Source organism: Rhinolophus ferrumequinum, chromosome 12, assembly GCF_004115265.2.
Source record: "Rhinolophus ferrumequinum isolate MPI-CBG mRhiFer1 chromosome 12, mRhiFer1_v1.p, whole genome shotgun sequence".
NCBI lineage: Eukaryota > Metazoa > Chordata > Mammalia > Chiroptera > Rhinolophidae > Rhinolophus > Rhinolophus ferrumequinum.
Window position 1 is genome coordinate 23705009 of NC_046295.1, and position 18731 is coordinate 23723739.

Below are 18731 nucleotides of genomic sequence, written 5' to 3' on the forward strand. Positions count from 1 at the left end.
AGTGTCATAAAGGAGGTTCAACAAAATCGACCCACAGAAGGAGTTGCTACCCCGATGCCATCAGCTTCTTAACCTTGGAATGGATGCCATCATAGCAATGGCACTGTTGTATTAAAACTTGAGAATGTATTTGGAGCGTTTCTGTGGGGAAAGGGAGGGGTACGTTTGGAAGGGCATCTGGTTAACCTTCGCATGTGTGAGCAGCACTGACCTTCTTGCACTTGCTCTGCTAGGCTTATTTTGACGGGGAAGCCAACCATGACTGTTCACCCTGTCGGTCTCTCTCTGATAGTGTTTCTCTGCCTGTGAGTAGTTTGCATTGTTACTCGTGAAAGTGAATGATGTGTTTGATCCAGTCATGTTTAGAAATTGCATCCTTTGCACCACTGGCTTATTAGCTTTAGGTCAGTGCAGACAGCTGCCTCGGTGTCCCAGCTGGGAACACTGGCCTCAGTAAACATATTTCTTTCTCTTATGTGGTCCCTGCCCTGCTTGCCCTCATTCCCATCTGTCTGATGGCAGGCTGCCGATTTCCGATGTGGTCAGATCCCCGTCATCAGGCAGAGAGGCATTTGAGATGGACGGCCTGGAGCGCAAGACCATTTCATTGTCCTCACACAGGTTACACACTCCTAGATACAGGCAGCCATCCTGAGACTGAGCTTTGAGGACCCAGTCAGGTATTTTCAGAATTCAGTCTCTGGACAGAAAAGTCAGAATCAGCTACTCAAAATGGCCACCTCTGGTTGAACCCCTGGCAGTCACTGGAGCTCCCACTTAACCTCCTTGCTCCCGACCCCCATCTCTCCCTTTAGTTCCCCTCCCTCCTCCTTCCTTCTCCACCGATATTTGACATGTTTTAATGGGGCACAAAGTATTTAACTCCACAGTTAATGCTAATACTGAAAATATGTCTTTTGGCTTAAATTTGTGTAAATGGCTAGTTTAAAATGCTCCATAAGAGCACATTTTGATACAGAGATCTGGAAGGGAATAGAGAGCCCTTTATTTGTGAAAGAGGGTAAACTGGGAGGCATGAAACATATTTATTGAGAGGTTAAATGGAAAAGAGGAAAACTGGAAGCACTGAGGGAATGCCTAGCTTCCTGCTTGTTTTACCTCTAGTCAGAGGATAGGCTCCAGGGAGGAACGTGCAGCAGTAACAGGAAAACAGTGAAATACAGGCACAATTCCATGAAAACCTTGCCCTGAGAAAGAGACCATGATTCTCATACCTAAAAATGCATGTCGCTTGACCTTTAAAACTGTCGAGGTAATAAGTAAAAGGTTGAACTCAGAGATATTTTTCTGGGTATCCTTCTATTTTCTTTTCAAAAAGTAACGAATTTTGTAAACACTTCATGATTCGGCAGTGAAATTACCCTAATTGCTTAGAATATATTTATCAAAAATTCAGCTTTACAAAAGGAAAAGTAATTGTTTTAAGGAAACAAGGTGATTTTGCTCAATGTACAATTCTAATGTTAATTCAATATCCTTATTCAAACTGTAAAATAATGCTGTGACCAAAACAAAAAAAAAAACAAAAACAAACAAAAATAGCAAAAAGCCGTTTATATTCTTTACAAGTCTAGGTGTGTGAAATGTTGAATTTTACTTTATTTGTTACATTTCTCATAGCAATTTTAACTTTTTGGACATAGATTCATTTTTCTATGCATCATAGTTTCCTTGTAGGCATTCTTAGCAACTCGATAATTAAAAAGCTCAAAAATTTTAGCCTATCCTTCAAAGCAAAATCTGTATCAGCCAAAAGTCTTCTCCCTTTACTTTTTGCCCAGCTGTTCTTCTCCCTGAGTCCTTCACCTCAGGCAAGCTGGTCAACTCAGTGCACTCAATACAACCTGGTTTTAGGTTCCTTCACATTGAAAAGCAGAGCAACAACCCTGAAACCTGGAAGGACAAAACACATTTTGCAAAGGATAAAGAACGTGATAGTCAAATTTGTCATATCAGTGAAACAAATATAAACTCCATATTTTCTCTAGTTCAAAAAAGAACCTGCAGAAAATATCCTTGTATAATTTAATGTTATATTCACCTAAAATTATTTTTAGAAATTTTTACATTTATGGAATAGAAAAGGGTAATCTCCGTGAGTATTTTGAGCAACTATAGTACATGGAAAACAAAAACTAATAGATAAAACTCCATGATTATTTTGAAGTACGTTTTTGGGGGTCTGTGGTAAAGTTGTCAATTTCTTTTACGAGTAGTGATTTCTTAACTTTTTGGAGTCTTAATAGTGCATTTTGTTTGCTTAATTTCATGACACTCTCTATTCTCCTTAAGATAAAAATTACACATTGAGATGTTCTAAAGATCATTTAAATTAGTTTTATTTTGAGATTGGCAGTGATGGGTGGAATGTGATTTAGTGATCAGTACAATCAGAAACACTGTACAGTATTAGAAATGCAAGATTATGAGAGAGAGTTTGCTTACCTTGAATTTATATCATTCCAGCTTCTCTTTATAATTCTGAAGTTGTGCTCAGGCACCACCACTCTGTCTTAGTGGATTGCTAAGCCAGTAGTTATTAAACACACTGCAAGAGCACAGTGTGAGGTCTAAACACCTGGGTTCTGGTCTCACCTATCTCCTACCTACCTTGTGATCTCCTACCATGTTTCTGAAACTTTCTGGTATAATTCTCTTTTCTTTAAAGCAGGGAAGCAATCCTTGTCTATCATAACTCCCACATATCTTGTAAGGAGCAAATGTAGATGCACAAGAAAAAGTAAGGGATTATAGCATCACATGATAGTTTAGAGGTGGATGCTACTTAGTGATCATTTGGTCCATTTTTCACTTTACATAAGAGTCAAAATGAGGCCCACAAAGGGGAGATGAGTTAGACACGACTACATGGCTGAGTAATATGATCTGCCCCTAAGAAATACACCACAAACACATGAATACAGTGAATTAGCCAAATTCAGCCTACTCAGCACTTTATTGAATTGGCCCCAATTATCAGTCTTAAAAGGTTAGCTTATTAAAACACAGTTGCAAACGTATAAATATGTAAAATGAATGTATTCTTCAAACTCATGCAATGGGTCTAATTCAATGTGAAATTCCTTTTTGGGGGCAAAGAATAACACTAAACATTGACAAGCCTGAGAAATAGCATTGGCAGAATTAGCCTGCTCCGTCTACCGTTAATATTAGTGAGAAAATACTTTTGGGTGTAGAATGGGCAATTTGTGTATTACCCAGTGACTGGTTTACTGAATAGAATGGTGTGCTTCTGAAAGACCTGCCCCTGATTTTTCATGTGAGTCCCAACACGACATACAGATCCTTTAGTAAAGGCGTGTGTTGTTATCATTTCATTCCAGTAGATGGTGACACAAGAATCCATGCTGAAGGCTGCCTTGCCTCTCTTTGCCAGATTCATTGTCAGCAATGGACTGCAGACCAAGCATGGCGTGTTTGAGGTCATCCTGGAGACTGTGGACAGAGCCTTCCCCGTGGTGACCAGGAACAGGGGGTTGAGACTGGCCGAAGGGGCCACAGGCCTGCTTTCCCCGGAACTCCTTCAGCTGACTGACCCTGACACGCCCGTGGAGAACCTCACCTTCCTTTTGGTCCAGCTCCCCCAACATGGCCAGCTTTACCTGCGGGGGGCAGTGGTGCTTCAACACAATTTCACTCAGCAGGACATAGACAGAGGGCACGTGGCCTACCGACATTCAGGACGGGGCTCCCATACCGATCGCTTTACTTTTGTGGCTACAGACGGTACAAACCAAGGCTTTGTGGTGGATGGTCGAGTGTGGCAAGAACCTGTTTCATTCATCGTCCAGGCAAGTATGACAAATACACAGTTCCTTGCTACAGATGTGGAGAAAACGCCTTTCAGGAGAACCATTTCCTTTCCTTCCTTTCATTCATATATTTACTGTTCATCTACACCACGCCAGGCACCAGGCATATTAATATGAACAAGCAAATGTGGTCCCTGAGCATGGACTAAGGACTGACCTTAAGAGTCATTGGTAGGTAGTGCAGAAAAGAACAGAAAAACACAGGCTTTAGGTAAAACAAACCTAGGTTGGAATTTCTGCTTTGCCATTTATTAGCTGTGTGAACTTAAAAGAGTTCTTTAACTCTTGTGATTCTACTTTTCCTTCTTTGAAAAAACATGCCTCACAGCGTTGTGGTGAGAATTAAGTAAGATTAGGTATCCAACGCCCCAGCGTGTTGCCTGAAACATATTAGATATTCTGTCTATTGTAACTACTGTCATAATACCTAATTATACTGTTATGATGATGCTTATTGGTCCATGTCATCTGCTGGCATTTTAATGGCTTTCAGCTAACCATATGGAAACTTACAAGGCAACATCAATATTACACATGTAATAATGATGAGAAAAATATTTTTAATCGCTGCAATTTTTTGAGTGTTAACTGTAGATCACACCCACTTTACATATCTTTTTTAATTCTCATAAAAACCCTATGAGGTGCATTTTATTATTTCCGTTTTATAGATGTTCAGAAGTTTAGAAGTTAAATAATTTGATCAAATTCACATACAGTCTTTCTGATCCCAATTCGGCGTCTTTTTCTATGGCACAACGCTGCCACATTTGTGTTGACTATTATGATGATTCTTGGAGGGCATAATGTGTTTTTCTTTTTTTTGTGAAAACACATCAAGTATGTTCTGGCTCTCAAAGCCTTAAATCCACTCTTCTTGGATGTAGTTCACCCTGTTCTACATACTTCTATCAACAGCAAAAAATATATAAATCTGTCTCTTCAGGATGCTTTCTGATTATATAAAATAATCATAATTTTTCATGGCTCTTTAGTCTCTGTACTACTCAGGATTCTCTAGTAACAGAACCAACAGGCTATATGAGTATATAGAAAGAGAAAGAGTGATTTACTTTCAGGAACTGGCTCACAATTATAGGGTCTGATATGTCCAAAATGTACAGGGAAAGCCAGCAGGATGGAAATTCCAGCAGGAGTTGATGTTGCAGTTTTGAGTCTAAAGGCAGTGTGGAGGCGGAATTCCTTTTTCTTCAGGGGACCTGTCTCTTCTTTTAAGGTCTTCAGCTGATTGGATGAGGCCCACCCACATTCTGGAGGGTAATCTGCTTTACTCAAAGTCTATTGATGTCAACATTAATCACATTGAAAAAATACCTTCACAACAACGTCTAGCCCAGTGTTTGACTAAACAGTGGGATATCATATAGACACATAAATTTTCACAGTCGGGATCTCAGGTGGGATCTGAGTAGAAAGGTGGTGTCATGATAACATCCAGTGAGTGCTGGATCAGTCTTGGCACTAGGGTGGTCCAAAAAATGTAATGAAATCATCATGCACTGGGAGAAGAGAGAAGGTATTGATATAATTGACACAGTATGTTAAGAAGTACTTTGTACATAGTAAGATGATTGTGTTTTTATTTCTTATTGTGTTTTCATTGTTATTAGTCTGATCCCACTCTTCAGTCTATTAATATCTTTTTCTTGATTCCAGACTCCCCACGTTATGTAGACATATGTCACTGTACTCTCCAACCAGAAATAATTTTCTGGGTCTATTGGCAGCAAATTTGTAGGAGTTATCAGTTCTGGTGCAGGCATAAGAGTTTGTTCCTATACTCCAGAGCAGAGAAGAAAAAGGGGGTAGAGTTTGGAGAAAGTACTAGAATTTAAATTAGGTCTCTCCCAATGCCAGTATTATCATAAAAGGCATGGTTATCGTGAGAGAATTATCTCTTGGAAGTTGCAGAATTTACTGATAGGATAATGTTGGATACATATTATAAAGATTCTTTTTCATCAAAAGTACAAGGTTTTTCTTGCCAAAGGGAAAAAAAAATCATTATGTGTAAAAATCTCACAAAAAAAATCTCAAACTTTCTTCCATAATATCCCTGAACTCCCTGGTCTCTCTGAGCAGAGAAGTCAAGCATTTTAGGAAGTGACTAAGCACGCCCGGCCCCAAGCAGTGCAGGAGAAATGACCCCCTCAGTTTCTTGCCTTCAAGAGCTTTTTTTGAAAGGATAATCTAATATCTACCACTGAGTGATGAATTGCTCCAATTAAGTTTCCCAAGTGTGAGTATCCTACTCTTATGGTCCCAACCTTGGAACCTTGGATGGTAAAGCCACTGGACTTAAACGCAAAACACAGGTGCGTTTTCCTGATACCAGCAGGCACTAATCTAACATTCATTTTGTAGGAAATAATGTGTATCTGACCAAGATACTGCAATCTTGCTGCAATGATTGCTGTAATCTTCTTTTAAAGGTGACAGGGCTGGAGGTGAGAGAGAAAGGAAAAGCATCACTGCATTCTCTGGTTAAGGCATGTCTGAGATTTTCAGTAAATTCAACACAGTTATTATAAGGACATAGCCTTCTTCCTCTCCTTTTTTTTTTTGGTGAAGCATTGTAGTATTAAGTCATTATGTTTTAGACTCATTTCTTACACAGCAATAAATAACTGATACATCTCTCCTCCATGAAAGGCTTCCCTTTTCTTTCATCCTTCCTGACATCCAGCCACTCTTCAGGGATTATTATTTCCTCCATAAAATCTTCTCTGATTAGTCCAGGTCAAAGACTTTCTCCTATTCTTGTACAGAACCTACCAAAACATGACTCCTTAAAGCAGTAATTATGTGCCTTGTTTTATATTTTTAAATTTCTTTATACGTGTTACCATATTTTGCTGTATGACCTTTCATGAATATAGCCTTCTTTTTAAAACAAAAACAAAAATAAAACACAATATTTTACACTCCAATATTTTTAAATGCTTCTGGTATACTGAGGCAGAAGGCCTGCTTTTGAAGACTCTAGAACTTTAATAAGACTAGGATACATTTTAGCACAAGGATGATCAAAGGCACAATAGGGAACCATGCAACTGGAGTTTAGATATTAACATTTTTTAAAAAATAAGTTATCACAACAGTGTTTATTCCTCTTACTACACTTTTGTTTATCAACTTTGAGAATTACTTACATGGCTTGAAGTATTTTTATTTTTCCTCTCCTGACATTGGCCTTCCTGGCCACCACGTAGGAGCTTCTCATCCCTAAAGGCCATGAAAACTATATGACTCCCCACCTTCTACTCAGCGTCACAGCTCTGAGGTCGCCACCTGTACCTTTTAGGAGATGAGAATGACTAACTTTTGAAAATGTTTCTTGCTTTTTCAACTTATAAAATAATTGTTTATTGTAAAGAATTCATAAACTACAAGAAAGGACAAGAAAGAAATACTTTTCACAATCATACCCCTAAAAGGTAACTATAGTTGGTGGCTTCCTTCCGTTCTTTTATTCTGTGCAATAAAAAATTAGATGATAATATACGTACTACTATACATATTGCTTGTTCCCACTCTTCATTATGTTATGAAAATTTCTTCATGTCATTAAATCTTCCTTGAAAATGTAATTTTTAAAGGCTGCATAGCATTCAGTCTCAGGTAGAGATGATTTCTAAATCCCCTGTTGGACTTTTATTTTTATATAACCTTGTTAATTGCTGTTACAAATTATATTGTAGTGAATATCTATATATCTATATATCTATATCTATATATATATATCTATCTATATATATATATATATATATATATATATATACATTTTTGTGTACACATATAATTGTTTCTGCAGGATATACTAAAAAAAGTGAAAGTTTTCAATCAATGATACACATTTCAGTATTCATATATGCAGATTTCTCTTCAGAAAATTTTCGCAAATTTGGACTCCCATCAACAAAATATAAAAGTGTTTGATTCTCCAAACATTAACCAACATGATTTATGATTATTTTTTCTTTGAAAATCATTTTTTAGTATAGTTGACATACAATAATATGTTAGTCTCAGGTGTACAACATAGTGATTCAACATTTACATACTTTGTGAAGTTACCACCATCATACGTCTTTTAACCATTTGTCACCGTACAAAGTTATTATGATGTTATTGACTATATTCCCTATGCTGTATACTACATCCCTCTGACTTATTTATTTTATACTGGAGGTTTGTACCTCTCGATCCCCTTCACCTTTTTTTGCCCATCCTTTAGCAGCCATCACTTTGTTCTCTGTATTGTTAATCGGTTTCTGTTTTGTTTGTCCATTTGTATTGTTTTTTAGATTCCACATAAGAGTGAGATCATATCGTATTTGTCTTTCTCTGTATTATCTTACTTATCATAATACTCTCTGGGTCAATCCATGTTGTTGCAAATGACAAGATTTCATTCTTTTTTATGGCCTAGTAATATTCCATATATTACTAGGAATATCACATCTTCTTTGTCATCTAACAATGGACAGCTAGGCTTCTTCCATATCTTGGTTATTGTAAATAATGCTGCAATGAACACGAAGTTGCATATATCATTTCAAATTAGTGTTTTTGTTTCCTTCAGATAATGCCCAGAAGTGGAATTGCTGGGTCATATAGTAATTCTAGTTTTAATTTTTTGAGGAATCTCTATACTATTTCCCACAGTGACTGTACTAATTTACAATCATACCAATAGTGTACAAGGGTTCCCTTTTCTCTACATCTTTGCCACCACTTACTTGTTTTCTTTTTCCTAATAGCTATTCTGACAGGTGTGAGGTGATGGAATGCTCATTGCGGTTTTGATTTGCTTTTTCCTGATGATTACAGATGTTGAGCATCTTTCAATGAATCTCTTGACCATCTGTGTGTTTTCTTTGGAGAATTATCTATCTGATTATTTTTAATTGGCCATTTTTAATTGGAGTGTTTGTTTTTTTGATGTTGAGCTGTGTAAGTACTTTATATATTTTGGATATTAGTCCCTTATTAGATATTTGTAAATATCTTCTCCCATTCAGTAGGTTGGCTTGTCATTTCATTTTAGTTTGATGTAGTCCCATTTGTTTATTTTTACTTTTGTTGCCCTTGCCTGAGGAGACATATCTAAAAAAATTGCTAAGATCGATGTCACAGATTTTACTGCCTATGTTTTCTTCTAGTTTTATGGTTTCAAGTAGTATTACATTTAAGTCTTTAATCCTTTATGAGTTTATTTTTTATATGGTATAAGAAAATGGCCCGGTTTCTTTTCTTTTTCTTTTTGCATGTAGTGTGTTTTCCCAGCACCATTTATTAAAGAGACTGTTTTTTCCCATTTTATTTCTTGCATTTTTGTCATAACCATAGGTTTATTTTTGGGCTCTCTATTCTGTTTCATTGATATGTATGTCTGTTTCTGTCCCAGTACCATAATATTTTGATTACTATAGCTTTGTAGTATAGTTTGAAATCAGGAAGCGTGATACCAACTTTGTTATTCTTTCTCAAGATTGCTGTGGCTATTTGGGGTCTTTTGTGATTCCATATAAGTTTTAGAATTATTTGTTCTAAATCTGTGAAAAACGCAATTGGTATTTTGGTAGGGATTGCATTGAATATGTAGATTCCTTTGGGAAGTATGGACTTTTTAATGATATTAATTCTTCCATTCTATGAGCACAGTATATCCTTGCATTTATTTGTGTCTTCTTTAAATTCTCATGATTATTTTTGTTGCTAAAGGGCCTTGCCAACTGTAGAGGAAAATGCTATTTGATTGTTACAAAATTCCATATGGAAATACACAAAAGAGGAGTGCTAATTTTTCCCCACCCCAGGAAAAATGTACAGTCTTGTGCAAATGCTCCCAGAATTTTGTAAATGTCTGTATGAACACAAACATGTATTTGTTTTGAACGTAAACGGTGTTATAGTCATATCCAATTCTGCAACTTGCTGGGGTTTTTTTGGTTGTTGTTGTTTTTACCAGTTAACACTAAGTTGTGGAAATTATTTATTATCAGTTCATACTACTTCTTTTTCTTTTTAATAGCTGAATAATTCATTATATCATCATATACAAAAAAGATATAAAGGCTTATCATTGATACTTATTCTTCACTTTGCTAGAGTGAACTACGGTTTACAGTGGTATCATTTTTGGGTAAATGAAGTTTAGAAATGAATGATTAGGTATAAGGGGGATGAAGGTAGTGTTTTTGTACCTGTTTTTTTAATATCAATGGTAAATTATGCTAATCTGTGTAAACCTGCTCCATCCCTAACATACAAGAACAACAGTTATTTGCAAGATGGTCTGAGCTCCATACCATGCCTGAATGAGGCTCTCTGTAGTGTTTGAACCTATACAGCTCTTTCGCTCCTGAGTAGTTGCCCATCTACCATCTTCACAAATTGAGTCCACCTATTTAGTTACCTGGTTCTCATCCTCAATGAAACAAATACACAAATGCCTATAAATAATCACTTCTCACTTTTTTCTTACCGAGGCATTTCTAATTTTATTGAACATTTTTTGCTATTTAAACAAAGACATGCCAAAAAATGTTCAATGCATTTGTAAACCCTTATGACTTTGTTTCTGTAAATCACAAAATACTGGAAAAATGGGGAAATCCTTCTGTGGAGCTAACAGTAAGTTTGCAACACAGTTCTTGGGTCAATTTTAATGTACCCATTCAACAAATATTCCTTGAGCTCCTGTTATGCTTTAGGCACTGTGCCGGGTGCAGGGAGTAGGTGAGAGAAAAAAGACATGAGAACTACCCTCAGAGAGCTTATTTCCTAAGGCAGGAGTCAGACAAATAAATAAGGCTGTGTCAGAATTTATAATGGAAAGTCCACCTCTGTTCCGGGCATTGTGATATTTGCTGAGGGTACTGTGAACAAGACACTTATACAGCATGCAAGCTAGCTAATCAATGACTTGATTAGTCTAGCCAAATCAGATTTCCTAACACCTTTCTTAATGGAACATCTATTGACTCTTCAGGACTGGTGTTCCATAGAAATGCTGCAAGAGCAAAAACTTACTAACAATCAAGATTTTGAGACCTTCCCAAAGGAGGAGGTTAAGGAATCTGAAATTCAGGAAAGTTTGTCATTGTTAACCGTTAAGACCCCATGGGGATGAGAAGCCTTTGTATAACATTGTATGTAATTATTGACAACTCAGGTGGACCAGTTGGACAAAACAGCCCCCCACATCACATACGTGCATTCCCCTTCTCAAGTGGGACTCCTGAAAAATGGCTGTTACGGGATTTACATCACTTCCCGTGTGCTGAAGGCATCAGACCCTGACACCGAGGACGATCAGATCATCTTTAGGATTTTACGAGGGCCCCAACATGGACATCTGGAGAACACAACAACAGGTACTGCCTTCCTTAATCCTTGTAATTGCTCATTTTAAAACGCCCAGTGGCTCACAGTGCTAGGGAGTAATTTAATTAAGTGCAGGCCCATTTGCTAAACATTCCCCAGGGCTTACTGATAGATGTAGTTTATACATCAGTATTGGTGCTCACGAGGGTTTGAAGCTGAGCTTTCCTAAATTCATCTTGAGTGGGAGAATAAAATACTGATATGTTATTTTCTTACATGCTATTTGTTGTTTACCACTTATTTTTAGCAGCCAGATTGCAATATATTCAGAGGAATATTCAATGTCAGGACCAAATTCATATTTGTGACTAATTTTTTCCATCATAAATTCTAAATGATGTCAGTTCATTTAAAAAAATTCTGCAGTTTTTTTTTTTTTGTATAATGGTTTCTCTGGATTGTATAATATAATAATTTCTGCTTTATGAAGACCGTGATCAAAATCTATCATTAAAATGGATGCCACAGAATTATAGATTTTATTACAGTGCTTTCCTACTCTCCCTCTATTTTTATATTTCCTTTAAGGTACAGTATTTCCGAGACAAAGTAAACTTTAAAGAATAATTTAAGTTCATTGCATGTGAGTTGTAAGATAATTGCAATAATGTTAATTTCCTTTAAAAAATGTACTTCTGCTATTTTTAAAGCTGAGTTTAAAATAAAGTAGCCATGCAATTTAATCAGCTCTTATTTAATATTTTGTTTCATTACCCATTAAATTCCTTCATTTCTTTTGTAGGTGAATTTATCCATGAGAAATTTAGCCAAAAGGACTTAAACAGTAAAACCATTCTTTACATCATAAACCCATCTTTGGAATTTAATTCAGATATCATGGAATTTCAAATCATGGACCCCACAGGGAACTCTGCTGCTCCTCAAATGTAAATTATTTTGCTTATTCCATAGTCCTGCTTATAGTGTCCTAAATGTATCTGATTAGGAAAGCTAAATGTTCTTTTACAAACAGAATCTGAGAGGATAAATTTACAGACAATTTCACAATCTCATAGAATTTATTTTGGGGAGAGATTTTTCTTTTTATTATTGCTTGATATTGAGAAAGGCAGTAGCTTTACAGAGTATGAAAACATTAAAAAGTTGTATAGTTGTATAGTGCTGGGTCATTCAGTTTATGCATGTAAATGCATACGTGTTCACACACAGAGAGGTTTCTGCCGTGACAATTCACGGGCATCCAGGACGGAGCTTGCAGGCTCATGTACAAATCGTGCAGCAAGAGGTCACTCTAGGACTGTGTTAGTTACCGTAGTCTTATAAAATAACTGGAGTGGGACGAATGAGATACCTAGTCAGGAAGAGTTAGCAAAATAGCTCTTCCCTTCCAAAAGAAAAGAAACAAATGATTACTTGAGACTACCTTTACATGTTAATGAATCTATCATAGGTAAGATGAAGACAGTATAGAGGAAAATAGACTTGTTGGTGTTAAGTGACAGAAGTTGTAAAATGTGTACAGCCACCCTCAGATGACAAGAGTAACAAATCCTCAGAATTAACAGACTATAGGAATTTCACTCACTGAGTCCCTATCCTAGACTTGTCTTGAATGTAGACTTTGAATAATTTATCAGTTATCAGATGACTGTAGAAAGGTTAATCGTGGTCCAGTTCTTGGGCTGTTTTTTCTTTCTTTTTAGATTTGATATCCTTACCAGTCACCTCAAAGAAAAGTTGTTTATTTATCCTAGTTTCAGTATTCACCATATCCTAGCCAAACTACACATCATAAGAGAGTGCAGCCCCTTGATGGGATTTTTATTACAGATTATGGATAAAGGAAAAAAATAAAACTGAGAAAACGCCTCTGCTCTTTTCATTCTCGCCTTTTCTTTCTGATCCTGAATTGTAGTTCCAGTATTTCCCAGCAGAGGTCTCTGTAGTTCTTGTTAGAAAAACTAGCATGCTCTTAAAACACAGTCCCCGGGTTCTACCTCCATTGCCCTGATAAAGTGTAGTACCTGGCCCAGATTTATGAACTCCACAGATTTTTATTGAGTGGCTATTATATTCCAGGTGCACAGTACCAGAAACTGGTAAATAGAAGTGAACAAAGAAGGCTTCACCCCCGACATTTAAATATAATAATGAGGTTATAAAATTAAAACAGATGACCACCACCCACTAAACCGCTCTTGCCTAAAAGAAATGATTCCTCAGGATTGCACTGTATAGAAAATAGATGAACTACTTGCAATTTCAGACAAATATCTTCCAATTCTCAAGAAAATGTAAAAAGAAAAAAAAAATCTTGCTCCAAAAATATTAATAAATTGATTTCACTTGCTCTTTTAATAGTTCAACTAAAAAACATAAGAATACTGATCAGACTTGCTACTGATCTAATGCTCACAGCTGATCCTCACGTGTGAACACAGAATAGTTGATAGAGAATATTTTTTTCCCCAGCAATGGTGCTAGATTGATATTGCGTTACTTACATGCCCTTTTCATTCCTTGTTCTTACCAAGGACATTGCTTTTGAAGGTGATTTATATTTTTAAAATAATCCACAGATTCATAGCTGATTCACAGAAGTATTTATATCCTTAAGTGAGGCTATTTTAAACGGGCTCCTACTTGTGTTGGATATAAATTTTTATGTATCCATGCTGAAGATGTTTCTAATTCACTTTGAAATGATTAGAACCAAGGGAGAAGGTGATGCAAAATATGCCTATTGAGTGTTAATCCAAATATAATTTTTATTTGAGTCTGACATATTAGGTTGTTTTCTTTAAACTAGGCAGGGGAAAGTAGAAATTTATGTTCATAAATAATTTTTGAATGGTATAGTTGTCTCCAGCCTCCTTTATTAGAATATATATTTTTTGGAATAAGAAGCACATTTTCCCAGTAAGATATAATGTTATGGATAGTAGGTTGACTTCCCAAGAAGTCAGCAAGAACCTAGTTACACGTACAATATAAATCACAGGCATTTGCAATATAATTGTTTTCTGCTCTATTTCACTGCTCTTCATTTAGTCATTACAACCACCGATTAATTAGGTACCATCATAATACAGAATTTACAGGTGAGAAAACTGAAACATGGGGATAGGAACTGGTTTTTCCTAGCTTATGCACCTAATTTGTGAAGGAGCTAGGATCCGGGCCCAGGAAGTATGGCTCTGGAGTTCATGGTTTCCTCAGTGCACCAGAGAACTTCTTGCCCACTTTTTTTTTTTTTTTAATTAAAGTTTATTGGGGTGACAATTGTTAATAAAGTTACATAGATTTCAGGTGTACAATTCTGTAATACATCATCTATAAATCCCATTGTGTGTTCACCACCCAGAGTCAGTTCTCCTTCCATCACCATATATTTGATCCCCTTTACCCTCATCTACCAACCCTCCTCCCCCCTTACCCTCTGGTAACCACTAAACTATTGTGTCTATGAGTTTTTGTTTCTCATTTGTTTGTCTTGTGCTTTTGTTGTTTTTGGTTCATATATTAAGTGAAATCATATGGTTCTCTGCTTTTTCAGTGAAATCATATGGTTCTCTGCTTTTTCTGTCTGGCTTATTTCGTTTAGCATTATAATCTCAAGATACATTCATGTTGTCACAAATGGTCCTATTTCATCTCTTCTTACCGCCAAATAATATTCCATTGTGTATATATACTACAACTTCTTTATCCATTCATCTATTGAAGGACATTTTGGTTGTTTCCATGTCTTGGCCACCGTAAATAAAGCTGCAGTGAACATTGGAGCACATGTGTCTTTATGGATAAATGTTTTCAGATTTTTTGGGTAGATACCCAGGAGAGGGATTGCTGGGTCATATGGTAATTCTATTCGTAATTTTTTGAGGAACCTCCATACTGCCTTCCATAGCAGCTGCACCAGTCTGCATTCACACCAACAGTGTATGAGGGTTCCTTTTTCTCCACAGCCTCTCCAACACTTGTTACTACTTGTCTTGTTTATGATAGCCATTCTGACTAGGGTGAGGTGATATCTCATTGTGGTTTTTATTTGCATTTCTCTGATGATTAGTGACGTTGAGCATTTTTTCATATGTCTATTTGCCATTTGTATGTCCTCTTTGGAGAAATGTCTCTTCAGGTCCTCTGCCCACTTTTCAATTGGGTTGTTTATTTTTTTGTTGTTGAGTTGCATGAGTTCCTTGTATATTTTGGATATTAGCCCCTTATCGGAGGCACTGTTTGCAAAAATCTTCTCCCATTCAGTTGGTTGCCTCTTTATTTTGTCGATGGTTTCTTTTGCTGTGCAGAAGCTTTTAAGTTTGATATAGTCCCATTCATTTATTTTAGCTTTTACTTCCGTAGGCTTTGGAATCATATTCATGAAATGCTCTTTGAACCGAAGGTCCATAAGTTTAGTACCTATGTTTTCTTCTATGCAGTTTATTGTGTCAGGTCTTATGCTTAAGTCTTTGATCTATTTTGAATTAATTTTGGTACATGGTGACAGATAGCAGTCCAGTTTCATTCTTTTGCACGTGGTTTTCCAATTCTGCCAGCACCATTTATTGAAAAGGCTGTCTTTTCTCCATTGTATGTTTTCTGCTTCTTTGTCAAAAATTATCTGTCTTCTTGACCACTTTTAACAAAGTGTGCTAACCAGCCGAAAGGGAAAGGAGCTGCAGACTTAACTCCCTTCTTTCTCTGCAGTCTCATTGGCCCCCAGGCAGCAAGAAATGATGAATACTTACTTTTCAAGGACTTTCAGTTTTACTTGGTTTTAAATGTTAATTATAAGTATTAATATTAGCGTATACTCCATGTCTAACACACCAGGAATTATGATGTAGATAATAAACAATAAACTACTGGATTTAGAGCCAAAGAACAGGGTTTGAGCTTTGGCTCTGCCGTTGATGTAGGTGACTGTTCAAGCCTTAGTTATCTCATCTGTCAAAGTGGTGGCAATGGCAACATTTGTTTAGAGAAGCACGTGAGGTAAGACATATGAAAGCATCTTGCACATTGGAAGTCCTTAACAAATGCAACCTGTGGTAGTGATTACTATTGTTGCGCATTCGTGTGGGTACAAAAGTTGGCTGTTTGAAGAAATGTTCCAGAGACATTGGGTGGCCAGCTATAAAGCCCAACTCTAATTAGAAATTGATTCTAGGATGATTTACAAAGTGAACCATCAATATGCTTATTAACCCACAAGCTAAATGCTGTACAACTTTGTGTTTTTCTTTAGCTTGGACAGGATTAATAGATTAATATTTTGCATATTTGAATGGGTGAATACCTTCTGTAATAAAGCTAAAGGGACAGGTGGGTGCCATCTGGAGCAGAAAGGGGGCTCTTTTAAAAAACAAGAAGGACCCATGTTCAGTTAGAATGTCCCCAAAATCTTGATTGCTGGTAAGTTTTTGCTCTTGCAGCATTGCAATGGAATACCAGGCCTGAAGAATCAATAGATGTTCCATTAAAAAAGGTGTTAGGAAATCTTATTTGGTTAGACTGATCAAATTGTTGCTAGCTAGCTTGTGTGCTATTTAACTGAATCACATCCCAGAATCCTGGAGATGCTTGTATGGATTGGGGATCTGAGAGAGGGACATAGTATGTGTTATTAACCCACAAGCTAAATGCTGTGCAACTTATTAACCCATAATAAGTTAATACTTATTAATAATAACACATACTTATTAATAAGTATGTGGCATAAGCTCAACTTGATTTGACTGTAGAACAACTTGTCTCTTCCCTTCCCTCCCACACACCCCGCAATAATTCATGGAACAAGTTTTTCATGGAATACAGTTGGGAGACTTTGTGAATAGAAATTATTTTGTAACACTGAAATCCATGGAAATTTGCATAGAGATTTAGACTTGGCTGAGGGCCTAGATTTCAGGTACTCTGCTAGGTGCTTTCACATATGTTTTCTAAGTTAATCTGCAAAGCACAATCCTCTAAGGATGATAAGGAAATGAAGCTTAAAGCATTTAAATAATTGGCCTGAAGTCACTTACATTGGTGAGCACAGAGCCAAAAGTGAACCCTGATTCCCTGACCTCAAAGTGCACGGTTGCCTTATTCATCGTAGTGGCCCATGCCTGACTCACTCACAAGCTCATGTCTGTTCTCAAGTCCAATGTGAATCTCAAGATGATCTGCAGAATTCTCAAAGCAAACTACACAGGACCCACCTCATTCATCAAAAACACCTTTGCAGAGCACAGACTGTAGCCGACTTCTGACCACAGCAGTTTCCTAATACATCTTCTACGTCAACCTTTTTCTTGCGTCCGCTGACAAAAAGTGAACTTCAAAACAAAAGTTGACCCATACTGAAGTTCTTCATAACTCAGGCTGCTTCTCCAGCTGCTGCATGATTCCAAACACTCTGTTTCTTCTCCTCCGTCTGCTGTTCTATTATTCACTCTTGGCCTTAAATGAGAAGGTACAAAAGAAATGAAAAGGAAAAGGAATTTCTAATAGGTGAACTTTGCAACAGTTTGACAGCTTTATGAAACACCTTGTAGGGGAAGAGGTTGAAACTATTGGCTAGGTAAAGCTTTCACATTACCAGCAAGCCAGAAGTTAAAAGCATTTGTTTCCAGATTCGAGCTAGGAAAGTACAGAGGAAGGGAAGGGAAATAACACTTTTTAAGTACCCACTGTGTACAGGTGCTTTATACAAATTAATGAATTTTAATTTTCATCATTTGACATGAGTATAATTCTTCTCATTGTAAAGATAATGAAAACGGAGGCCCAGAAAGATTAGGTAACTGACCGTAATCACACATTAATAAGTGGTTGCAAGACATGTCAGACTCCAAAGCACTTGTTTGGGTACTCACTATGCTGCCTCCTGGCTAAACACTGTTTCCCCATTATCATGAGAGCAAGACAAAAATGAAAACACAGGTGTTCATGGCATTCGATTAGGGAGCTTAATAGCATCCTCTTTGAATTGATAAGTCTTAAATTGACTACTTGGAAAAATATTTTTTAACATCTCAATTTTCTTAAATCATATGCGACTTGATTATAAATGAAAATCTAGTTACGAGAATAATTTAATCACAATTTTAGCTTCCATAAAATCACGGAGAAGCTCAAACTACTTAATGAGTATTCATTAAGGTTCATTTAGCCCCTTTGAAGTACAGACCCATCATTATTATATTTTGGGAAGTGAGGAAACTGAGGCATAGGGGGATTAAGTACCTTTTCCACACCCTCTTGTAAACCTAGATTAATGTCCCAAATTCCAAACTGGAGTTTTAATCCTCAGTGTTTCTTTCAGTTCATTGCTCCTTCATATACATGAATCAAGTAGACACAGAATCAAATATTAGAAAGTATATATTTTTGACTCTACGTCAACACGATTGACATTTTGGGCCTGATAATTCTGTCATGGGGAGGCGTGTGTGTGCATCGCACGATGGTTATTGCACGTGTGCATCGCACGATGTGTAGCAGCATCCCAGG

The 18731-nt window shown here is 36.8% G+C and overlaps 1 protein-coding gene across 6 annotated transcripts in view; it reads left to right on the forward strand.

Annotated features, from left to right (window-relative positions):
• FREM1 (FRAS1 related extracellular matrix 1) overlaps positions 1-18731 on the forward strand; it is a 168804-nt gene that overhangs the window by 112452 nt on the left and 37621 nt on the right. For 2 of the 6 annotated variants that reach the window (XM_033123895.1, XM_033123893.1), the window contains 3 exons: positions 3419-3833; positions 11056-11257; positions 12010-12154. In XM_033123895.1, coding sequence (XP_032979786.1) covers positions 3419-3833; positions 11056-11257; positions 12010-12154 — 762 coding nt within the window. Of the gene's footprint in view, positions 1-3365; positions 3834-11055; positions 11258-12009; positions 12155-18731 lie in introns of those variants that run through there. The other 4 variants (XM_033123900.1, XM_033123899.1, XM_033123896.1 and 1 more) reach the window with 4 other exon arrangements.